This window comes from Phalaenopsis equestris, unplaced genomic scaffold, assembly GCF_001263595.1.
Source record: "Phalaenopsis equestris unplaced genomic scaffold, ASM126359v1 Scaffold000256, whole genome shotgun sequence".
Lineage (NCBI taxonomy): Eukaryota > Viridiplantae > Streptophyta > Magnoliopsida > Asparagales > Orchidaceae > Phalaenopsis > Phalaenopsis equestris.
This window is the reverse complement of record NW_018164698.1, coordinates 1,016,738-1,043,555: the sequence shown is the minus strand read 5'-3', so window position 1 is coordinate 1,043,555 and position 26,818 is coordinate 1,016,738. Positions and strand designations below refer to the sequence as shown.

Genomic DNA, 26,818 nt, shown 5'->3' with positions numbered 1-26,818 from the left:
GATTAGTTTTATCAAGGGAAAGGATAATAGAGGATATTATTGAGGTGGGTAATATGTTTTTTTTTTTACATTAGTTTTGTTTATTTACGCGTGTTTTTACTATTTTCTAGTTTTTATTTTGAAAATGTAAAAGTCCATGTTTTCGTTTAAATGTTAAATGCAAGTTTTCTTTTAAATATAAAATACAAGATAAAAATGAATAAAACCTGATATATGCATGCATATGAAAATCACCCTTAGACGGTACTAGCAGGAGAATGCGTTGTACTTGTGCACGAAATGTAAATAGAAATGGAAATGGTTGCTCACTTTTATGGTAGGTTGGAAAATGTTAAACGTATATTTTTATAAAGTATACGTTCAGATGGTGACCCTCAATTTTGAAATGTATAACTTAAATAAATGAAAGGAATGACATTTGTTTTCTTTACTGCTTTTTTTTATAGCATAGCTTTTACTGTTACCGCGGTTTACAAAAATATTATAAAAATGAGAATTATTATAATTTCAAAATATTTACTCACTGAGTTGTTCTCAAAACATAATTGTTAATATTTGTATAGTAAAACCAATTATTAATTAGATGGAACCTAGGGAGTACTTGAACAGACGCCGTGAAGCGCAAGCGGATAGGTATTGCAGTTTAATTTATCTCCTATATAATGGAAATGTAAATGCTTAAATATGAACAATCTATTGTAAATATAAGTTTTATAAATTAGATTGACTTTTGTAATTTGGTGGATTTTATTTGATTATGAAATGAAATTGTAAGATAAGTTTTCTCCATCCGACCGACAGTTCCCGTTTTGGTAATTCCAAGCCCCCAGACCGGGTCATGACAACAAAACCCTTTGTTGAGACTCATCCCAATTCTCTTACTTTCAAGCCCGCTGCCTCATTGCCTTGTTGCAGCTCTTAGAGACTGCTCTAGCTGACGAACCTAGCACATTTCTCTCTCCACCTATGCGAACCACTCCTAATCCGAGTGAAGATTTGCATCTCGATTGAGTTACGCAACATGTACGGTCATACACTCTTCAACCCCTTTATTCCATGACAAATGTCTCGTTCCACAGCCTAACTTCGTTCTACAAAGCATTTACCACATCTTTGACGAATCGTTGTCTCCCATTCACTACTGTTGTGGATGAGATGAATGCCCTTCGAAGCAATCATACTTGGGACATGGTTAATCTCTCCCTGGGAAAGAAAGCAGTGGGTTGTTGGTGAATTTTTTTAGCAATAAATTTAACTGATGGCTCTTTTGAACGCAACAAGGTGTGTTTGGTCACCAAAGGATATTCATTAACTTATGGGGTTAACTATGAATAGACATTTGCTCCAGTTACTAATTTAAATACCGTTCAGGTCCTGTTATCTCGAGCTGCGAATTTGAATTGGCCCTTACCTTAGTTGGACGCCAAGAATGTTTTTCTAAATGACGATCTCATTGAGGTTTATATGTCTCTCCCATCAAGATTTGACTCAATTTTTTTTCCACGTTCAAGTGTGTCGATTGCAGAAGTCCCTCTATGCACTGAAACAACCCCCATGTGCTTGGATTGGCAGGTTTATGCAAGTTGTAGTGGGTCATGGTTTCTCTTAGGTCCAATCTGATTATATGTTGTTTTTTCGCCTTTCATATGGTGACTATTGCCATTCTCATCATTTATGTTGACAACATTGTGCACATGGGTAACAATTTATTGGCGTTGGAGTCTCTCAAGACCATTCTCGTTGTTTCTTTTGAGATGAAAAACTTAAATTCTTTCTGGTATTTCTTAGGCTTGGACGTAGCTTGGTTCTCTTGGGGCATTTGTCTTTTCCAGCACAAATATATGATTGATTTATTGACAGAGACTAATCTACTTCCTTGCAAATTGGTAATTGTCCCGATGGACCCCAATGAGAAATTCTTTGAAGTTCCCATGTCGTTTCGGTGAACAAAATACACCACCAACGCCTCGTGGGTAAGCCCATTTACCTTGCCTATATGCGCCCAGACATTTGTCACATTATTAGTGTTGTAAGTTTATGCGTGACCCCTACGAGCATCATCTTTCCGTTGTCCATTGGATCTTCTACTTTTTAAAAGGCACACTGAACTAGAGTTTGTAGTTCACTCGTCGCATATCTCACACAGTTGCGATTTATAATTTAGGATTTTGTATAATGAGTAATTGTAGAATTGAAAAGGTGATTAAGAGAAATAATAAAATTGATAGAATATTAAGCATTGAATAAAGCATCAAAATAATTAAGCGGCTACAAGAATAATAAAAAAAAGGGTTAGGTGTGTAATTACTATTTTATTTACATTAAAGTTATTTTTTTTATTTTCAACAATATTTAATCTGTTCATATGTATTCAAATTACCATTATAATTGAAAGAAGTTAAATTAAAAACATATGATTGTTTTATGATGTCAATTTTTTATCTCTTAGACTACATTTAGTGAAAAGTAAATAAACTTAAATAATTGAAATTAATTAATAATAAGTTAAATGAAAGGTAAATGATTAAATCTATCAAGTTTCACCCCTTTATATTACTAGCTGATGACGATATTGTATTCATGCATGTTAAATGTAAAGGAAATGATAAAGACGCTATCTTTATGATACAAAATGGTACAAAAAATAATAAATATTGTACCTTTATTGGTATGTTTTGGCGGTGCTTCTGAGAGGACTTCTTAAAAAAAAGAAAAATGAAAAATATAAATGATTACAAAAAAGGAAAATGTAATTGCTTAAAATATTTAAATAAAGATTTTATAAAATACAAAATGCGAAGTTTATTTTATAGATTGATCAACATATTAATTTGTACATTTATGTTAGATATTTGTATAATGATTTATTGCACAATAAACAATAACTATTCATTAAGTTTTTTTACATTTAACATATTTAATTGTTCTTTCTGGAAAATGTTTGTCAGACTAAGATAAAAGATAGAAGAGAGTTTATTTACAGGAGGGGATAGAGTGTTGATGATATGTAGTAGGCTATTTTTTTTTAATTTTGTCACTTTTATGATATTCTTTATTTTATTTTAGCAGACTGGATTAGCTTTTGTACTTTGTTAGATAATGCTTACTTATTTATTATGAATTGTAGTTTTTTTATAATTGAATGTTATTATGGATTAATATCACTGTTTGAAAATATTTTTTTTCGTCGTTCGACTGTTCGTTCCCGCTCTGGTTAACTCGAAATTTTCGGACCGAATCGTAACAAAAGTGATCTCAGAAGAATTAATTTTTATTCCTGATAAAATAAATCCATCACGATGATTGAATATATTTATAAAGTGTAAAATAAATGTTTTAATGTGTCTAATTATATTATTTTATTTTATTTCAGAATTATGGATAATGGGGTGAAAAATTTGAGAAATGATAATGTATGAGTTGATATTCCCTAGAATATAATAGTTGATGCTAATGCCTTGGTAATAACTGAAAAAAGAAATAATTATATCAAATAAAATTTTATCTAATGGATGGGCGAGTGGACGAGTCAGTTCGATGAAAAAATATTACCTCAGGAGTATTGATGCATACTCCAATGTGGGGTGCCACGTGACGTCACAGTGGGATCATTGCATACGTGGCACCCCACCATTGGAGTATTGATGCAGCAGTACTCCCGAGGTAATAATTTTTCCAATTTGACTAGTATCTTCATGTGATAAAAGTCGAGCGACCCAATTGAAGAATAGAGAAATGACAAGACGACAATTGAGAATGAGAAGAGGAAGAGACAGAGTGGTAAAGAGAATACGAGGAAGAAAAGGAGGCGACACGAAACCTAGCTGAAGTACATGCAATAGATAAAGCCAAGGAAAAGGAAATTACATGTGTTTAGAGCAAGCGCTTGTGAAGTGAAGATGATGCCACCAAGTTCTTACGCATGAAGGAAGGAGTGGTGTTGAAGCAGACGTGGGTATCAAGCTAAGGATCGACGCAAGGAAATTGAGCGGGTTGCTTGCTGGATGTGTTCGTGCTTGATCGTTTGGAGAGAACACTACAGGTGTGAAGATAAAATAAAGATATAAGTTGCGTACTTCTCATAAGAGGAATTAACGTCATTCGTATTTTTGGTGTGTTTTGCTTGAGGGTGGTGATATTAAGAGCGCATCCTATGAGAAGGAAATGAGAAAAAAAACAAAATGGAGATTGTATGTGGGAAGGCTGTGTTGACTCCAACCAAGTGCATGAATGCAACCTTGCATACAGGTCTTATGCAGGAGACAACTGAGCCAAACTTAAGGAAAACATGTTAGGGTCTTAATATGTTTTTTTTTTATTTAAATTAATTAATTATTGAAAAGATATTTAATGTTATTGTTAAATTTTGTTTAACAAAAAATTTTAGATTGAGGAGCATTCAAATTGAAGTGAGAAGAAGTTACGACGTCATTAAAAGTAAGTGTTTAACTGAAAGTTATCTATATTTAAATAAATAATGATTTAAATATTAATATAAGTTTTATTGCATAATAACACTGAAAATTTGAGGTGGGAGAATATTCAAATCCGAAAACAAGAAGAATTAGCAACATTAATCAGGTTAGGGTTTCCTATTTAAGTTATAAGTTTTTCTAAATTCAAATTGATAAATGTGAATAATAAGTTTACTGAATGATATCAAATTTTGGCAAGTTCAAGTTTTTGAGTTGGAATTGGTAGGAGTAGAAATGTGAAAGCTCTCGAGATGAGTAATAATACTTTCAAGTTACAATAATATTTCTTATTTTTAGATATATTCTTACTTTCAGATTTTCATTATAATGCTTTATGAAATTAAATTGCATTTAGCTCTTCATATTGTTTATCATGAAGTATGCATGTTAAAAACTATTGCCAAAAAGAATTTCATAATAGTTTGTTGTAGGAAGATATCAAATTATTGGATGACCTTTAAAATTTTAGTAAAGGTGTATCTATCAGATTATCACATGACATTATATTCTAGTAGAGTTGCATTATTTTTGATAGATAAATACAAGTTATCTCATATAAAAGTAATGTATGTATTGAATAATGAAATGAAAATATTGTATACATGATTGTTTTTATATGCATTAAAGAGGAGTTCACCCTCTTATGGTATTGGTATGGGACGCCAATGTACACGTGCACATAAATGTTATCCTATCACGTCAGATAATTATAATTTTTAGATCACTAACCGCTGTGTCAATTAGAGAATATCGGTCAGGGGTGAGTTGTCATTTTTTCACCTCAAATATTCTTGTAAATTAGATTACAAATTGTTGTGCTGTAGGATAATATTAATCAGAATTTTGCTGTGATGGTGCTCTTGAGACAGTTATGAATTTTAAAAGTATGCAGTATAATAAAGTTAAAAGATAAAAACATGAAGTATAATAAAGTTAAATGATTAAAATTAAAGTTAATGCATATCAAAATTTAAGTTATTTTCATTGTGTAAGTGTCATAGACACATATATTAGATTATTATTAGACTTTTATATTGAAATATAAATGACCAATATACATATTATTTTCTTTTCTTTGGGTTAATTTAGTTTAGAAGTATAATTGTCTACTAGGTTATCCTTATTATGTTATTTTAATTTTTTTCAGGTTTAAGGTTTTGAATGAGATGGACACTAGAGAAGATAATGTTTATAGAAGGTGAGGATAGCAACCTGAAATGTATCTTTTTATTTGGTCAATTTAATTGCTTTCTTTAGTGGCTCTTTCAATTAATATTTGAATTTTAATTAGTTAATCATAGAAATAAAATAATAGAAAAATTTAACTTCACCGTTTGATTGTCAGTTTCCGTCTTAATTAATTTCTAGTCTCAGAGTTGGTCATGACAGCCTTTTATGAAAGGATAATGATGTGACATAACTAATTAATAATTGTCAACCCCAAATCAATAGTAGCGGGGGAGCACAGATGATAAATACTTAAAAGTTTTTTCTGGATATGAGATTGTAACTATTTTTAGGAGTAGGTTAGTCGAAAATGAATACTGGTTGATGTTGGTGGAGAAAATTATAGAGGGCATGACTGTGGTTTGAAAATTTGACGCCCCGTACTTTCTATTGTTGAGAGATTTGTATTTGGTATTCTAGGTCAAATTTTTAGAAGACAGATTGAATTATAGATAAGACACAATCCAAAAGACAGTTGTGAATTTTAAAAGTATGAAGTATAATAAAGTTAAAAGATAAAAACATGAAGTATAATAAAGTTAAATGATTAAAATTTGAATATTAAAATTAAAGTTAATGCATATCAAAATTTAAGTTGTTTTCATTGTGTAAATGTCATAGACACATATATTAGATTATTAACAGATTTTTATATTGAAATATGAAAGACCGGTATACATATTATTTTCTTTTCCTTGGGTTATTGTAGTTTAGAAGTGTGATTGTTCTACTAGGTTATCCTTATTATGTTATTTTATTTTTTTTCAGGTTTAAGGTTTTGAATGAGATAAACACTAGAGAAGATAATATTTATAAAAGGTGAGGATAACAACCTGAAATGTATCTTTTATTTGGTAGATTTAATTGTTTTCTTTAGTAGCTCTTTCAATTAATATTTAAATGTTAATTTGTTAGTCATAAAAATAAAATAATAGGAAAATTTAAGTTTAACATTTGATTGTCAGTTTCCGTCTTAGTTAATTTCTAGTCTCAGAGTTGGTCGTGACAGCTTTTTATGAAAGGATGAATGATGTAACATAACTAATTAATAATTATCAACCCCAAATCAATAGTAGCGGGGGAGCACCGATGGATAACTACTTAAAGTTTTTTCTGGATATGTGATTGTAACTATTTTTAGGAGTAGGTTAGTCAAAGATGAATATTGGTTGATGATGGTGGAGAAAATTATAGAGGGCATGACTGTGGTTCCCCGGAGCTTCTATTTTTGAGAGATTTGTATTTGGTATTCTGGCTCAAATTTTTAGAAGACATATTGAATTATAGATAAGACACAACCCAAAAATTTTGTCCTCTTTTTGTAAAGAATTTTTGATTCAAGGTTCTAGATTTCCCATTGACGGAAGCCCTTATGGTTAATTACCTGTCTCGCTAATAGGAAACCACTCCGATTAAGAGTAGTCATTTAACATTGAATAATCAGCGTATAGTAACAACAAACTTAGAATTTTAGATTATAAAATTTATCATTTTGCGCTTAAAACGGATATTGGGGGATAAGATAATGAACCCGATCAGGATCCCATAGTTCTATCATCCCGCACCGTCGTCAGAAGTGGTAGTCGACCCACCCTAACTAATAGATATTTGTTAGCAACCATGTGCTGCATCTTCCAAGCGATCTTTATAGATTTGGGGTGAATATTTGTTTAAGGGGATAAATTTAAATCTTTCTTGGATATTAAAAGCTTTATGTCAATTTAATGTACCCCTATGGTTCATAATTGAAATGATAGAAAGTCATTAGAAAACATACGGACTATAGTTGTAACTGTAATATTATGTTGTCATTTAGGGGCAAACACTATCTCAAAGGGCTCTGGTCGTAATTGATACTTTTGTGAGGTCGTTGGGCCAAATCATGTGGACAAAAAACTCAGATGACATTTTTATTGCGTGAGATTACTTTGAGCATGAATATAGTGATACACTTGATGTGGCATTTACTCTTTATAAGTTGCAGTCAATAAAAAAATTATCACTCGACAAATTGTTGCAGAAGGTGGACAGAGTTTGCTTTAAGTTTTTATTGATTGATTTTAACTTGGATGTTTTGATTTATTGGCTTTAAGTATTTAGGTGATTGATTTTAATTTGAATATCTTGATTTGTTATTTTGAGAACTTAATTTGAAAATTTATTTCAAAATTGAACCCCCCCCCCCCCCCCCCACCAACCTTACTCAACCGACCCCCCCCCCCCCCCCCCCCAATGTTGGGCATCGCGTCCCTACATATGATAAGATGTATCCAATGTTAACCATTGCCACTTATGGCATTGCAGCGCTGGGATCAAATGCTAAATTACATATTCAACAAAGTTCAATATAAGCATAATGCTACGGTGCCTCAAGCAATGGAGCACCCCCGACCGCGACAGGTTGCTTCACCTAAAATGACATTTATGGCCACTAAAGGAGTTATTATAGGGGTTTAGCACTGTGGTACCGTGCCTAGCATCGTGGCACTGTGACTATCATTGTGGAGCCAACACCGCAACACCTGATTGCTTATGAATAAAAGATAAAATATAACAGTTCCTAGTGCCAATTCCTAACAGTCGGGCCTTATAGTTTCTCTCTCCTTTGTAAAAATTCTTTACCAAAGATGCCACACCAACACGTTTGTACTTAGGGCCAGGGACTGGTCGTGCTCCTGGACCTATCTCGGACAATGACTTCAACAGCGAGACTTCTGACACCAGCTCACGTCAGTAGCCCCTAGGGCCTAGAAGCTGCACCCATTATCTCAGCATTTCTCCATCTTAATGGAAGACATTGCCAATGTCACTAGCAGATTAGACGATCTCATGGGATACCTAGAGTGTATTTTGAATTGTCCAGAGTGTATCAAAAAACAACAAGATATGCTAGCCGATTGACGCGTGGATGCCCACGAAAGGTGGGAGAAATCTATCCAACATTCTTCTCAGGGTCAAAGTACGACATGAAGAACAAGTTGGGAAGTGGATGACGGCATGATCGGAGGCAGATGGCTGCTCAATCCTTATAGTTTATGTGAATGCTCCACCCTATTTTTGATGTTATCATTCTTGTATTTTCTTTTTCCATTTAAATACGTGAGATGTAACATGTGTTACATTTATTGATGGGTATCTGTAGCACTCACCTTTAATTTTAATGAGATGATGCATGCTTTTATCATATATTTATTTGATGTGTTGTCTATTACTTACAATGTGTCTTTTTTCCTATTTTGGGAGTTCTTATTTCTCTCTGGAGTGCCTCGTGATAAATTCAATCACTTTTAGTGGCTGGCATGAACTTCAAGGCGTGATAGATGGCAAGTGCCATGACAACGCACTTGCATTTTTTGTATGTCCCATTGCATGCTAGTTTGAGAGTCTGCATTTTTTGCACTCACTTGATTGTTGTGTTTGCTATATCAATCTATTTTAATTGCATTTCTCATATTATGAGGATTCTGTTGTGTTGTGTTTTTGGGACTTAACTTTCCATACACTTACTTGCAGATTGTGTATCTCTATACACTAACTATTTTACTTCATATGAGTAAAACATTCGTTTTTCTTCTATAGATTTGTGTTGCATGAATCAGCATGTTTGTGAGTAGGCTTCAGTTACCCTTAGCTTGACCTGTGATTGTAATAAGGAGATGAGCATTGTCTGTTGGTTTTAACCCATTTAGGCAATGTAATCCTATTACGACCATATCTCATAGGATCGTTCCAAACATACCACTTGGCTAACCTTCATCACTTATTTGGACGAGGGTTAGTTCATTCAGATGCTCGTGATAGGGCCAACTTGGTGACCCTATTGAGATACTACTGCAAACTCTTAGCCCCCGTACTGCACATCTTGCACTTAGATACTGGTTAGGCAACATCTTATAGTCCATGTTTAAAATTAGGGCTAGGGTGTAGTTAGGGATTTTCGTTCACATCTATTGTTCTTTAGCTAGTGCTAGTTGTTGTACAATTTGAGTGCTTTTTTTATATCTTATTGGGTGTGAGATTTGTGCACTAGTATGTTCGGGGTGGATTCTTCCTTGTAGGGTTGCATATCAAAGAGAAAAGTTGAATGGTTTAGACTAACACATTTTTTACAGGTGTTGTTTAGCTCCTCTTGTCAGATATGTTCTTTTATATATTGCATGAGATAGTGTGTCCTAACCTTTGATTTGCAGGCCAAGTATTTTTTTTTTTACATTTTTTTCTTGTACTTTTAAAGTCTTTTATGAGAGTTTGTACTGGAAATAAGCTACACGCACGAGTCTCGGAGCTTGAAGGAGAGACCATGTTGAGAGAACCGGGAGCTATTTGCTTATGCCTTGTACTTTAATTTCATATTGTACATTTGTTGTATAGGTCTAGGATTGGATATGTATATGCAGGGTCTGACATCTTTTTTTCTTTTTTGGAATTGTAGCCGACCCAACAACACCTAACATTTTATTCTCTTATATCGAATGTTTACTTTTAAGTATTGTTCTTGCTTTCACTCTTTCTTTTACCTATTGTTTGTCTGAGTACGATCACTTTTAAACTCATTAGGATAAAATTTTTGCTACTAAGTTTAATCTTAAAAAAATTACCTCTAATAAGATTTATGATTAAAATATTCTAAATTTTAAATTATGTTATTTTATTTCTTGCATTTATTTTTTTGCATGACCTTTTGGCCAGCTTGAAAATGATAATAAAATGTATGGATATTACCTCCGAGCATGCTAATAGGTCTTCCATGCTTAGGGCGACCTAGCTCACTGCATACATATTGTATTATCTGAGGAAAGTATTCTTGTTTTCCAAAATAACTGGCCCATCATATTTTTTATAAAATTAAGTGATTGACTAGAGCTGTATAGAATGTTAGAGCCTTTCTCAATCCCGATGGGATTATATAAGTGTCAGAATCTGGTCCAATACTTAGAATTAACTCAGACGGGAACTGCGGTCAGACGGTATTAACATCTAACTATCTATATTTTAAAAACTTTCAATACATATAAAAGAACCACTAATCCACGAAATGCAATAAAATCTAAAGCATCCATAAACAATAACGTTTGAAGACGACATCTCAAGCCATTACAAAACAGTATAACAATATAAAGAAACAATAAAGAAAACTACCTAGCAGCAGTGATCCTCCTCCTGTAAACCAAGCCTCTTCTATCGTACATATCAACTTAAAACTTTCTTTCTCCTGAAAGAAAATATTAATTGCAACTGTAAGTATAACTTGGTGAGTAATTATAATCTAATATGCATTAAATTCTTATATTATGTTATGCATAAACGACCAAAAGAAAATGTAATTCATTTCATTAAAACTTTAAATATATTTGTTCCCGTTTTACTTGAGGTATTTACCAACTCAACATTTTTAATAGTCATCACAGGATTATTGTCATACACGAAGATGTCATAAAAAATGTGTTTGAATACACCCTCAAAATTGTACCTGAATGTACCCTCAAATTGTACCTGAAAGTACACATTTACTATTTCTTTTAACTTACACAAGTATATTGCATCTTCTGTCAGTATCATCTGGGGGTAAAACTATAAGACTTAATCATTTATTTATCATTTCATTTCCTTTAAGTTACCTCTTTTTAAAGACTTTAAACATTTATTTTTTTCTTTTCCTGTTCATTTCTTTTTATCCTTAAACTACAACATGCATACAATCATAAAATATGTCTAAAATATTAAATAAATTCTTTATTTAATAAACTTTAAATTTAATATATATATAAGAAAACAATTACTCAAATTAGCTTACAAGAGATTTATGAAATACTTTTCTTCCACTAACTTCTTTTGACAACCACCTATATTAAATTAAATGTGCAAATCATTTGATAAGAATCATATTCTTAAAAGAAATACTAAAAACATACAATTAAAATGACACATAAACAATTATACGATTTCTTACATGAAAAGTTGAATTACTTTCTGCACTTAATTTACACTTTTTTTTACAACTTTAATTGATTCTGCTTCTAATATTCTATCTTTAATGTCTGATCAAATTAAACATGTTATTAACAAGTAGTAAGTAAACCAATAATTTCAATTTAAGCAAATTTACATCATTAAACATTAAATACCAGAAGATTTGGTTCTTACCGTTTGCACATAAAGCCCAATTTCATGTACGAGTTAACTCCCTTCTCCTTGGCATCAAAATCTTCCACTTATGGTTTCAGTTTTAAGTGACTTTGTATTAACACATTTATTAATTAAATTCCCATTCACAAATACATAAAATTTTATCAATTTATTTAATAAAAAAACTAAAACTTTCTTTAAGCCTTCAACTTCTGCCCTAGCTTACATAAGCAAGCCGCACAAGCTTTTTCTTCTCATTTTTCCGATCGGTAAGTGCTCGAACCAGCAGGCGCGCGACTGCTTCCTTCTCTCCTATACACGCACGAGGGCAAGACGCCTATTTTTCCTCTTCCTTCGGTGTGAGCACAACGTTGAACCTTCTTGCTGTACTTTGCATGGTGGCAATGCTCGAAGCCATGACCTCTTCTCTTCCTCCTTGACCGAATCAACCCAGAGCACGACGTCACTGCCTCATTCCTTCTATTCCTCTGCACGCGCGCGATCACAACTTCTTGTTTTCTTTGACTGGGACTAGGTGAGCCTTCGATACTGCTCGACCACTTTCTTTTTCTTCTTTTTTTCCTTCCTCACCTTCGCTTCCTTCACGAGTATCATGTCGAACCGCTCGACTGTTTTCTCCCTCGTTTGATGGTAAGAATGAGGAGACGATCGAATGAGAGAAATATGTCCATCTGAGGCGATGTGTCTCTCTAAGCGGTTGCACCTCTCTTATTATTATTATTATTATTATTATTATTATTATTATTATTTTTGTTATTACAATGAACCTTTTGTGGGGTGGCTTAGCTCTGTAGTTAGGACTTCTATTTTATATTACTTTTTGTATGTTTTTTGTCCATACTCTTTAGCAGGTGTAATCTCTATTCTCTTTTTGGTCTCGATAGAGTCATAAGACTTAGACGTTTCATTCCTTTGGTTTTAAATCCTAGATCATTTTGGAAAATGCAACACATGGTTTGCTGATTAAGTGATCCCCATTGGGTTGGGTTGTTACCTTCACAACTTAGTCATTTGGGGTCTATTTTAAAGCAAGTACAATACCTTTATCATGAATTTTCCTGGTTTTCTACCCAGGATATAATTGACCATGAGGATACGTTGTTGCGGGAGGTCTCTTAAACCTAAGACAAAATAAATTTGATTTTGTATTTTGGTCTAGTTATGAAGGTCTTCTTATAAGATCCTTCTCATATATTTTATCGGGTCAAATATTGTCTGATATACTTTAGACCGCTCTCTTCTCCAATTTATGTTACGAGGACTTTTCTATATAAATATCTTTGTAGCTACGCTTTCGGGTTTTCTCCTCAAAATGTAATTGACAATGAGGATACGTCGTCGTGGGAGGTCTCTTAAACCCAAAATAAAATAAATTTGATTTTGTATTTTGGTTTGGTTATGAAGGTCTTATTATAAGATCCTTCTCATATATTTTCTCGGGTCAAATATGGTCTGATATACTTTAGACCGCTCTTCTCCAGTTTATGTTACGAACACTTTTCTATATAAATATCTTTGTAGCTATGCTTTTCTTTTCTTCTTGGTTTTTTTTCATTTTCAGTCTTACATTCTTCCCTTGTTTTTTTTTTTTTCCGAGAGAGGGTTACCTAGAAAGGAGGATTTGAAAAGGGACAGATACAAAGAAGATCGTTTTCGGTCAAATGTGGGTGCACACACTGGGTTAATATTTTTCACTTATCATTTAGAGTAATGGTTTATTCAGATGTTCAGAATGGGACAAACTTGCTGATCCTATTGAGAGCCTATGGAAAAGCTCCTTGCCCCGGCACTGCCTGACTTGCACGTAGATGTATGTGTAGGCAACGTCTTATAGCTCCTATATAGAACTTGGGCTATGATGTAGCTATGGATTTTCGTGCATGGCTATTATTACTTGGTTTGTGCTCGATGTTGTAACTTCGTGTACTTTTTGCATGCTTTACTAAGGGGTTTTTTGTGCTTTTTGCATGTTTCACTAAATTTGAGACTTACTCATTAGTATATTAGGGTAGATTTTCTTTTACAGGGCGTTGTATCCAACATAGATAAGCTTAATAATAATTTTAACTAATCCTTTTTCTGCAAGTGTTGCTTTGCTCTCTTCTCGTCAGATACGACTTTTTATATGTTGCATGTGATATCCCGTGCTGATTTTTGTTTTTTAGGTTATCTATTTTTTAGGCTTTCTCCATGTGCTTTTTAGAGTCCCTTTAGGAGATGCTTTACTGGAAATAAAGTACGAGCACAAGTCTCTTGAGCTTGGAGCAAGGACCATTTGGAGAAGATCAGAATTTATTTTGCTAGTGGCTTGTACTTTAATTATATATATATATATATATATATATATTATAGTTTTAGGATAAAAGATGTATATGCGAAGTCCGACTGTAATTTTTTTTCATTTTTTGGCAGCTTTTTATTACAGTCAATTGTAATGATGTTTTTGCCATGGAAAATCGCTTGCTCTTTACTCTCAGTTATGATTCCAAGTCCGTACCGAGGATAATGCCCCCATAGTAACCAGACGTTAACACTTTTAATTAAGACAATAACAGTAATAAATTATGTAAAAAAAGGTATGATAACAATAGTGTGTCTATCATTTTATGTGTTTGGTTGACATGAAGTACCGCGGAAGCATTGATTGGTTTAAGTGGTATGTTATTTGATTGCCATGTCTGTTGTACCTTTTTACTTAGTTTATTATTCATTCGAAAGATTTTTTCATTTGAAGTGTGATAGAAGAATGATACTTTGAATGCAGGGAAGGCAATCTTCCTGTTTCTTTCCTCCAGAAATACCTAGTAAAGAAGCTTAACCTTGCAAGTGAGGCGGAGGTAATGCATTTCTGATTCAGATTGATGCTATTATTAGAGTTATTGGTATTATTCATTACCATGTAAGTATTAGATTATGTCTTTAATATTCATAATAGTAATGTTACTTCATGATGATGCATGTGGATGTAAGCCTAGATAGATCTTGCATCTCTTTGTTACACTCGTATTTTACTCCTATTTTCTTGTGTATTTTTAAATGACAAGCATTGAAGTGCAAATATTTACGAAGTTAGCATAACTTAATCAAACTCAGGCTGGCGGTAGGGAGGAAAAACTGCCAACCGCTCGACCATCTATTCTAACTGCTTAAAGTTCAGTTTTTTGCGTGTAAAGTGTTTTTCTTCCGTTTTCAAATACAGCTGACAATATTAAGGTCATGCAGTGCTTTTTTTCATCATAGAGCTGTGTAAGACAGCATTTACCCCTTCCATCCACAACCTTCTCCCTTTCTTCTCTGCTACAAACTCTTGTCACATAACCACTGTAGCTAATTCCGCTGCATTTAAAAAGTTTACCTGAAAAATTCTGTTATGGGACTTACATTAATAAGTCCTATTTTGCTTTTATCAACATTGGAAGTTTCTCCCTCCAACATAGATTCAAATATTATTTTATGCATTTGAAACTGTGTTGAAAATTGTCTACTTGCGTTTATAGAAGTATCCAAGCTGCATGTAGGCTTCTTATGCCGTCTTGTACACACTATTTAAAAAAGATTAAACTTCCATCTGACTCCATCTATCGTTGGGGATATTTGGCTGCTTCCAACTTAGTATTTGAATGTCCTTATCCAACGCTCCAAAATTTCCAATGCAAGAAAGTGTGATGTGAGAGTATTGGTTTGATTCACATTAAATTGTTGGAAAATGTGTTGGTATTTAAATACCAAATGTTTGGCCCTCTTGATACAGCAAAGCTTACTTAACTAGTGGTGTATCAAATCCAACTTTAGTGCTCCTTTTGTTGAACTCTTTGAAAAAGGGTATCGAGGGTTGTTCATTTAATTTTCATTGAGCTTTAACCTCTTCTATTATGGTTTATGGAGATACAAGATCGCGTGGCTCCATGCCAGCTTCATGTGGCTGAGTATGCTTTCCGTACATAATACTTGATTATTTAACAAACATTTAATTGAAAGGGTGTGATTGTTGATGTGGCGAGCTCTCATGCGAGGATGAAATTATTATTGCTCGTGAAATTTTGGGATTAGTCCCACATAAGATAGTTAAAAAATATGATGATGTTGAAATGTTTTTTGGGAGAGGGCACGCAAGAGAGCAATAAAGATATATTTTTTACATTTTTTCTTGCATCATGATTCTAAGCTTTTACTTGATAAATATGATGATGTTGAAATGTCTGTTGGGAAAAGGGCGCGCAAGTGAACAATAAAGATATAATTTTTACTTGTTTTTTTTGCATCGTGATTCTGAACTCTTTACTGCAAGAGAGGTAGATATAACTTTTCTTAGAAATTTGGATTTTATCTATTTTGAAGTTCATTAGCAAAGATTTGGAATACTAAAAGATATCGATTAATCAGGCTTGATTTTTAGCAACTAATTTGAGCAAATTTAAGCTTAGAAAATTTAATTTAAAATTTAAGGAGATTTGGATAACTTGAGAGTTGCATCAAATATTGCTACAGACTCATCAAATTTTCTGCAAAATTTCAGGGATTTGATTAGTGATTTCAAAGAAATAATCTTCAGATCTAAATATACCAATGAGTTGGCTTAATCAATCGTTCGAGTTTCTCAGGTGAAAACATGTCTGAATACTAATATATACGGCTCAAGTTTGGTTTTCTTTTGGTCTACAGTTTCTTATTTAAACTCGGTAACTAGGTTTACATTTTTGTTAGATATATCATGCAGGGATCATGATATATAGGTGAATTTGTTCTTATAACAGGAATTGGTTCTCCATTTTCTTCTTATATCATTTGCTCAATTGATGCATCATGAGCCTTAACCATATATGAAGATGTTCATTTTGCTGAATAGCTTTTGCTTTGCTGCGTGCTTCAAGTTCAATTTCATAAAATTTTCATAGCCTCCCTGAATCCTACTTTTAGCTACGTAGAAATTGTTAGGAACTTTAGCATACATAACACAGTTTTTATGTATTTACATATTTACATATCTAATACCTAAACTTTACTTTTTTCAATTTACACCATCCCAATCTTTCATATCATATAAAAAAAATATCATTATTTTAACTTCTAAAATGTAAAATATACCTTTTCATGCATAGGTGAGATGTCTTATATATGTAAAATTTGAAATTTAGGTGTTTAATATGTAATACATAGGAATTAAGTGGTCTGTCTGCAAATCTTCCAATTTTGTAATTTTTTTTTTTGGCTAATATGTTAATAAAATTTATGCAGGTCGAAATAGCTTGCCAAGGCGAGCTGGTGAGTCCCACACTATCCCTATACGACCTGACAGAACAATGGCTCCGCCATGGGCCTTCTCAAAGGGTGCAGGCTTTAGTCGGTGCTTCAGCTAAGGACTTCGTCATGGTCCTGACATACAGCCGTAAGACCGACTCACCTTGAGCTCTGTTTTAAGCATATATAGCTTTGCTTTTTTTTTCCCTCTTCAATTTGTTTTTATCAGCTTCTCTTTTTCTCTTTGATGGCGAGATTAAATACTAAAAAAAACTACATATATAAGTAAAATAATTGAATTCTTTCTCGTGTGCATGCTAGTTTTCACTCCTCATTTCCATTAAAGTTTGTAATATAATGTCATTCTAGTGTAATCTAAAAGTTTTGATTTATCATTAATAAATCTTTTATGCAATTCTGGAATTGTTGATGTTATGTTTAATGATCAAAATTTTTATGAATATTTAATCACTCATATTGATGCTTGTATCCTTGTGTTGGAGACTCTACACTAGTAAACAATTAGATGTAGATGGTTGAACTGAGGTTCAATATTAGGGTTTGATTGTCTTAAATTCTTGAAGATATTGGAGCAGTACTTATTAGTTATTACCCCATAGTTGACTGATTTGTGGTTAACCAGTTTAACTTTGACATGATGTTGGGTTGAGGGGAACAAAAGGTACAAGAGGCATCTGGCATGCATACTGGATTATATACTACACACTGAAGCCTCATGTAAGAAAGAAAAGTTTTTATTTCCTTCTTTTTTTTTTGTGAATATTTTAGATATTGGTGTAATATAGTAAATTATTTAATAAAAAGAAAAATGTTATTCTCATGATTATTATATTGAGTAATTTTTAAGTATGAAATTAAGAGAATTATGTTAATTTGATAATATTTTTAGTTAAAAACTTAAAATAATTAACATTTATAATATAATTTCTAAACAGTTAGTTTAAACGTTTTAGAAGGATCATATTTTGATTTAGTTTAATAATTAAAGTTTCATCTTATTTTAATGTTAAGAATACTTAAAAATTTTGTTCGGATTAATTTTAAGTTTTTTATTCGGATTAATTTTAAGTTTTTTAATTATTGAGCAAATTGATGAATTAAATATCTTGCACATAGCTGACATATGGTGTTGACGTTTACTAATGATTTGTTAGTTATCTACATGATTGTTTAAAAAAGATAATCAACAAGTTTAGATCTCAAATTATATATTAACCCTAAGACAAATTTTTGTTTGCAACATGAAGTTCTGAAACACTAGAATATACAAATTAGATCTCATGGGGTTCTCCGTAGCCCGGCCTCACTTACCTGACTGCCGCCAAACACATGGAAAGAGACTTTTGTCAGATTCCAGCAACTGGTTGTGGTTGACAGCACCCGACACTAACCCTGTATCCTTGTGAGCAGAATTCGGATAGCCTCTAATTGCCTTGATGCATGCTCATTATTATGGTTTCACTTGAAAGATTTGGGGTTTTCATAATCGAAGTGAACTTCATAAGATGCTGTTTTGTGAGTCATTTGTGTGAAAATGCTCCTTTTTGAGAAGAAGAGTATATCAATGTCAAAATGGTTTATATTTATCACTAATATTCAACAACCATAATTTAATAATGCTAAATTTTTTAAGAATTATTTTTGCTAATTTGTGCATCAAAACAATGATATGTCATCATGAATAAACTAATGAAATCATGATCTATGATATGTTATTCGGATCGTTGATTGAAGACAGGGTCGGTGACGACAATTACAGCTCATTGCGGTTGGTTGAATTAACCCATAGTTAGCTTCATTCGGTCACTGTTTGATGGTGTGATTTATTCTATCCATTATTCTTGCTATAGATCATAGTCTCCATGAAAATTTTATAAGTCAATCACTTAAAACTAACAACAAAATTTATTCACTATCCGCAAGAATTTGTATAGTGATAAACTTTTGATTGATTTTGACTCACAAAAAGTGAATATCACATCAAGTGTATCATCATATTCAAAATCAAATTAATTTTACGCCAGTAAGAACGTGACCTGACACTACAAAATAGAAGTTACAACCAGAGTCCTCTGACTGAAGGGTTGCTACGAAATGACATAATTATATTATGATCACAGTCGCAGCCCTTATGTTCCTCAATGACTTTCTAATATTTGAGTATTGATATAATTGATTGATACAAGTCTTTCTGTCAGCTCAAGTTGACTTAATGTTGTATTCTTAGACAAACATTCACCCTAGATCAACAAGGATTCCTTGGACGATGCAACTCATGATTGTTGATAAGGTTTTTCACACAGGTTGGGTCGACTACCTCTAACTAAGTAGATCAGGGAACTCGATAACCAGAGACAACGGAACCATAGGATCTTGATCGGGTTTGTTACCATTTTCCCCGCCATCCACTTTAAGCTCTAAGTGATAAATTTTGCAATTTAAAATATATGTTAGTTGTTATTATATATGTTAATTATTCAGTGTTAAATGACCAGTCTTAATCGCAAGTGTTCTCTCATTATCGGGAGAGGTAATTAATCATATGGGTTTATGCATATGTGAAACCTTGTACCCTAAATAAAAAAATCTTCACAAAATGAGGGTGAAATCTTTGAGTAGTGTCATATCTACCATTCCATCTGCCTTCTGAAAATTTTGACCTTCATAGCTCTCTCAATAAACAAAACAGAAAAACAATTACAGAGAGTCCGGGGAGCATCCAAATTTTTAGAGCTCACATTATTTAGAGGGTTTAAAGGTCCAATGATTTTTAGGATGATCTAAAAATTATTTTAGCATGTCTCATCTGTAAGACCTGCATTGCAACCTTCATTTATTTAGCAATTGTGTCTAATTGGACCAGCATTGTTAGTTTGTTACCTTCACCTGCATCACTTGTATTGTCCATAAGTCTTATGCCACAACATTCTAAGTTATTGCCATTGTATGCAAGACTTGCTCTTTAACTTTTGCTTGCACTATAGCCATATCCACAAGACTTGAAACATAACTTTTGCTTATATTATATTTGTCCTCCACATGATCTTTCTTGTAACCTCCGCTTACACTGTAGTAGTTTCTTGCAAGATTTGTGATGCAACCTTCATTTATATAAATCATCTTTGCATGAATTGCATCACAACATTGTTTATATCAATCACTATTTAGAGGATTTGTGTCACAAAATTTCTGTCTGTAGCCATGTCTAATAAGGCCTATGTTGTAGCTATCTATTGCATGATCGGTGCATGATCACTTCTTGTAAGAGATTTTGAGGCCGTCTTCATTAAGAGGAGTTCTAACTATCTTCTATAGAATTTGTATTGTGGTCATCTTCTATAAGACATACATTGTAGATACCTACCTTAGATGATAATTTTAACAACTAATCCTTTTGATTTGTTATGAATACTTTGATTATATGAGAAGATTTGCATCCTGTAACTTTTTCATATCAGTAGAAGTTGCCAAGTAAGCAAGGCTCTGTGATCTTTCCCTTCTTGCATTTCCTCCATGAAAAGTTATCTTCATCCTTTAATTACTTAACTACTTGTATGTTTGATATCGAAAAAAAGGCTAAAGCGATTGAGATTAATCATCAGTATATCATATCAATTTTTGTACACATTTGTTTAACATTGTTCATGGTAATTCTTTTCACCTTTGTTGATTACTAATCTTGACATCTAATAATTGTCCGTGGTAGGGATTCAAGCATTCGTTGCCTACACATTAATGACAAAAAAGCTCTTCTTGCTCGATCTCTTATGGAAAATGGAACTCTAATGAAATTACAAAAATAAATTATGATGCCTTATTGAGAAGCAAGTCAAAATTTGGCGGGCAATTAAATCTTCAACCTTCACAATCTCAAAAGATTGTTAATTTCAACATTCCAGGCATGGCTATAAGGCCATGTTGTGCAAAATAATGTGAAAAATAAAATCACACAACAAACAAACAATCCAACACGGTTTGATTTATGTCGTTCGGTGCAAATCTGCCTACGTTTATGGAGATGGGTTATTCCACTAGGACCAAGTGGGGGGAAAGACGACGATTGAAATAGGATTACAACTCCACACCTTGAAAACATCCTTAATCCCTTCTATAAATACGAGAACGTACACTAATAAGAATAGAAAATCATCAATTTACCTCTTATACAAACAAGGCCTCTAATACAACAATTTTCATATCATCTTTCACTTTTAGTTGAGTGATGGTCAAATGAGCCCCGATACCAAAACGACTACACCAAGATTGTTGCCTACGTATCCCCTCTTCAGAAGAGATCAAGCCTCACATAGTTCTTCAAAATGCTTGAATGGCCAATCAATCATGAGCTCGAATTCTCTCCAAACTCTTATAGCATGTGAACATTTGGACTAGTAGTATAGCAAGCTTGAATGGCCGATCAATCATGGGCTTGAATCCTCACCACTCTTATAGCATGTGAACATCTGGACTAGTTTGTTGGATTCTCGTTCATTTCTATTTTCTTTAACAGAACATTGTCGTCATCAATAAAGTTTCAAACAGAATAATATTTCACATCAATTTGTTTGATACATGCACGATGACTGGATTTGTTGCTAAGAATATCACATTCTGACTAACACAGAGACTCGTGATCAACTTCTAAGTTATTTTGCAGGCGATGCATCCACATTGCTTCTCTCATTGTTTCAGGACTGTCATCTACTCAACCTCTGTAGTAGATAAATCAATAGTAGAGTGAAGAATGGATCTCCAATTCAATGGACCTCTTACAAATGTGAATAAATAGTTCTATTCATAGATCTTATGCATATTCATATCACATGTATAATTTGAATCAGTGTGGCCAACACACAACTCATCAATAGATGACTATCTTTCAAAATTCAAGTCGACATTAATTGTACCAGACACCTTAGAATACTCTTTATAGCCTACCAATGACTCCATTATAGATCATATATGAACATGTTCACAACACCAATTGCTTGTGCAATATCTAGTCTAATACAAAATCATCATACATATGACTGGTCATTGCATTAGCATACAGAATTGATTGCATATCTTTCTTCTCTTGACATCTTTAGTAAACTAATTTGAATTCAACTGAAAGTGAGACATGATGGTTAGACTCACCGTCTTGTGCGAGTCATCAACCTTAAAATTATTTAGTACCTTTTGAACATATACTCCTTGCAAGAGCCAAATCTCTCTAGTTGCATTGTCCTTGAGACTTTATGCTAAAAATTTTTTGAGCTTCACCCAATTCCATTTCGAAATGTCTGCTCAATTGCTTCTTTATCCTATCAACCTCAGTTTGATTACTAGATGCAATTAACATGTCATCAACAAATCGAAGCAAGTAGATGAATTCGTCATTGACTAACTTTTTAAAATATACATAATAATCATATTGCCTCCTCATGTACTTGTGGTGAATGCTTCAACCCATATATCATTATGAACTGATTAAACTTATATCTTGGTGACTTCTTCTACCCACCATTGGCTAACATCTTCGTATTGGCCCCTCATGTACTAAGCTATTAAAGTTCCTTCATGAACTGATCAAACTTATTATATCACTATCATGGTGACTGCTTCAACCCATATAAAAACTTGTCAAGCTTCAAATCAAGCCTTTTAAGACAACTACAATATATAGATTTTCTCTTATAATTCTTTGTATAAGAACACAATCTTCACATCAACTTATTCTAAAATCAAATCGTACTATGCTATAAGTTCTAAGAGAATAATGATTGGGTGATGCTTGACCACTAGGGAGAACACTTGAGCAAAGCCTGTTGCCACTAATCTTGTCTTATAACGCATATTAGCTCTACGAGATCCTTCTTTGCATACACCTATTTGCACTCAATGGCTTTCCTATCCTGAGGAAGCTTCATCAATCTCAAGATTGCATTCTTTCGAAGAGACTAAATCTCTTCATCCATTGCCCATCTTCAAGGATCATCATTTGAGCTCTCCACATCTTCCTTATAGTAATAAGGAGCTTTAGTCTTTGCGATCGAAAGTGCAAATGCAATGTGAGCCCTCAACTAAGATGGTTTTGAGATATTCTTGCACCTTGTCCCACTCCTAGCTATAGATTTCTGAGTTGGGAGCTCATCCTTAACATCTTCTTCCACCTCCTCTTGAGCACTATTAACAAGTACCTTCTAAGCTGCAACTAGATCATGCACTTATGTAGGAGTTGACGAACTTTGTAGAACAAATAGAGTTGCATCAAACTCTAACTTTTGTTGCATACCTATGGTCCTGTTAGAGCTCTCCACCCGCTTCAAGTCTTGAGGTTTCAACAAGATCGCCTCGTCAAATGCAACTTCCATACTAAGGACAATCTTTCTCTCTGTCTAATCATAAAGTGAAGCTCTTAACTCCACTTCTGAAGCCAATGAAGATTGAATTCCTTGAGCATGATTCCAATTTGTTTTTTTTTGCACTTGGCACACCCCATGAGCTTATAATTTCTAGCAGGATGCTCCAACCATGTCTTTCGGGATATTTTTCCCACTACCTGGAGAAGACAAACAGTTCACTAAGTGGCAAACATGGTCTTTGACTTTGGCTTAGTAAACTCTATCTAGCCTAGCATTGGATAACATATTTCAAATTCTCTTCGCCAAAGTCTAGTTTGTTCTCGATGCCACATCGTCCTGCTGTGGTGTTTCTCGAATAATTGAGTGGTGCACTATCACAACTCTATAACACTCTTGCAAGAACGCATTTGATATGTCTTTTCCTTCATTGTTTGATTTGATGCATCAATTTTTTTTACTATTATGAGTTTCAATTCACTTCTTCCAAATTATGAAAGTCTTCAATACCTCGCTATGCGCTTCATGGTGTCCGGTAAAGCATACTTGGAGTAATCATCAATAAAAGATACTATCCTCATATGTTGAATGATCTTGTTTTTGTCGAGCCCCAAACATCTATATGAACATACTCTAAAATATCATTTATACTATAGATGACAATACCAAAGGATATATGTGTCTTCTTATCAAACACATAATGTTCATATAAATCGAGCTAACAGATGCTCACTCATTTGATCAATTATTGCTTCACCAAAGTCTGAAGTGAAGCTTCTTCAGTATGAGCTAGTTGCTTGTGCCACAATATAGTGGTGTCAGAAGAATCATTAGCAACAACATTCTCTCCAGTCATTATACTACCCTGAAGATAATAGAAGTTTTTTTTTTTAATGGTGAACGTCCTTCATAAAAATCAGTGCTCTATGACATATCCTTAGCTCCTACCTCAATAACTACGCTGTAGCCCTTTGCATCTAAGGTGTCAAGGCAGTGAATTCTTCCTGATATTCAGAACATGTTTAACATAAGTCAGCTCTCTCCCAATAATATTATGCATCCTATTAAAGACGGTCATTGAACCAATATTATGACAAGCTTGATCATTACCCACAATCACTGCACCACTATCAAGCTCCTTGTGCATACAAAATTACTCTTAATGGGAACATATGTGATAAGTAGCACATGTGCCCATAATTCAACACGAAACATCTGTATGCAAACTGTGAGAAGCTGCATATAACAATACACTTGAATATGCTTCATCACACCTCTTCACAATAAGATTGGTTTTCGCCTCAAAAGAAACTCTCTTTCCCCTTTCCTTTAACTTCGGACAAAATTTCTTTCAATGGTTAATCTTCAAACATAAAGCACATTGATTTTTTTCATGACTGCACCCAAGAGATTTGTCCTGCTTTCGAGGTCGTTATCACTATTCTTCTCCCAATTCTTTTTCATTTTAAATCTGCCACATTGGACTGCAAGTGTCTTAGTCGACGATATCTTTGCGGACTTCTTGCACCATTTGATAGAATTCATGGTTCAACAACGTCGTAGTCACCTCGTTATAATTCAAGAAATTCCCATGAATGAGTGTCATTGTGAAGTTTTTGTACTCATCGGTGATGAATTCAATAAAAGAAGTGTCTTATCTTCATCTTCAATGTCCTCATCCTGATTTAATAGATATATCAAAATCTTTGTAATATATATCCATCATGTGCTCATTAATAGTAACCTCACATCTTATTTAAAACCTCTAGAGTCAACACTTCATATGGATATGATTCTTCATGTTTTTTTCCGTCATCGTCCACAATTGATTTCACCCCATATTTGCTCCTAAGATAAGTAATTTCAGATCAAGTCACAAGCACTCTGGTTCATCTTCAACCAATTTTTTTTTTATATCTCTTCAGGACATTTATTACTATCAAGAACTTTATCTAGATTCAACACAACACATTCATCATCTTCCATCGCCTCATGTCGAAGTTCTCTTTTGATGTCAAATCTCATCACATCAATCTTGACGGGATGTTTAACAAACTGATGAATCAACTGATGAATGCAATTATTCATGGCTCTACCAGATCTCGTAACCCAACTTGCTCTGATCTTCTTATCTTACATCAACGACTTTATCGAAATCATAGCCACACATCGCTGGTTAGCACCAATCTGGCTCTAATATATTTGTTCAAAACAATGCGGAAAACAAAATCACGCAACAAATAAATAATCAAACGGTTACTTTACGTGATTTGGCGTTAATCCGCCTATGCATGAGGAGGGGTTATTTTGTTATCAACAGGCGGGGATAAAGAAAAGACATTTGAAATAGGATTACACCTCCACTCACTAAAATCAGTCATAATCCTTCTTATAAATAAGAGAGTTTTATGACAAACTTGATAAAAATAGAAAATGCCCAATTTATCCCTTACAAAAACATAGCCTCTAGTACAATATGTGGCACTCTCTGATTATAGTAAGTAGAATTTTAGTTTGTATTTTCCATCACAGTGCATCATGGTCCAATGGGTGACCATCCTTTGTGATTGTGTGCATCATATTCATAAGGCATTGTTAATGTGCAACCATCAAGGCACCGTCATGATAGTTCAAGATTTGTATTAAATTGTTAAAAATATATATAATAAAAATTCAATTCAAAAAATCAAATAAGCTGCTCTTGGATGATCAATTATATACATCATGAAGGTGAGGCGCTTTCATTTTTTTTCTTTTAGAATCTTCAGTTAAAAAAAAATATTTATTTCCATTATCTTACTCCCAAAAAGATTGTGGTATTTGAGATCCATTTTTTAGGATGTGTTTGGGGCAGCTTATGTGTTGCAGGATAAGCAAACGCGGCCTGTGAGTCGACTGCGGAGTTCGACCCATCGCAAGCGTTTAGTGTAAAAATCCAACCGCATTTTCAGATAAACAGGCAAAATATGGGAACCAAACGGTTCCGCGGCGTTTTCAAAAGTGTCACCAAAATTATAGCTGCCCTAAATGGGTCCTTGATTCGTCGGCTTAATTTTCTCCACACAAAAAAGCTTCAGTATCACTACTGATAAGAACTAAGAAACTCGCATTACTTTTTTTTTTCCTTTTTTCTTTTTTTGAAAAATTATAAATAAAGTTTTATAAACAAGTAATTTTTTATGATTTTCTCAACAAGTGTAACTATAAGGCAATGTTATCATCAGCATTTTTTTAAAATTCTAAATTAAATATATATGTATATATCTTATTAGAATTAATGCTTTATTTTCAAGGGATTTTTACCACATTCCACCCAATTATCATGTATTTACATATTGAACATCTAAACTTTATTTTTGTATATTA

General features: G+C 33.3%; 1 protein-coding gene across 2 annotated transcripts in view; it reads left to right on the top strand.

Moving 5' to 3' along the window:
- Window positions 1-26,495, top strand: part of LOC110024468 (E3 ubiquitin protein ligase DRIP2-like) — a 37,636-nt gene extending 11,141 nt beyond the window's left edge. Inside the window, exons 6-9 of one of the 2 annotated variants that reach the window (XM_020724449.1) lie at window positions 5,623-5,673; window positions 14,614-14,686; window positions 17,085-17,235; window positions 26,307-26,495. In XM_020724449.1, coding sequence (XP_020580108.1) covers window positions 5,623-5,673; window positions 14,614-14,686; window positions 17,085-17,235; window positions 26,307-26,383 — 352 coding nt within the window. In that variant the 3' untranslated portion in view covers window positions 26,384-26,495. The remainder of the gene's footprint in view (window positions 1-5,622; window positions 5,674-14,613; window positions 14,687-17,084; window positions 17,236-26,306) is intronic. The other variant, XM_020724450.1, reaches the window with a different exon arrangement.
- Window positions 26,496-26,818: the final 323 nt, after the last annotated feature.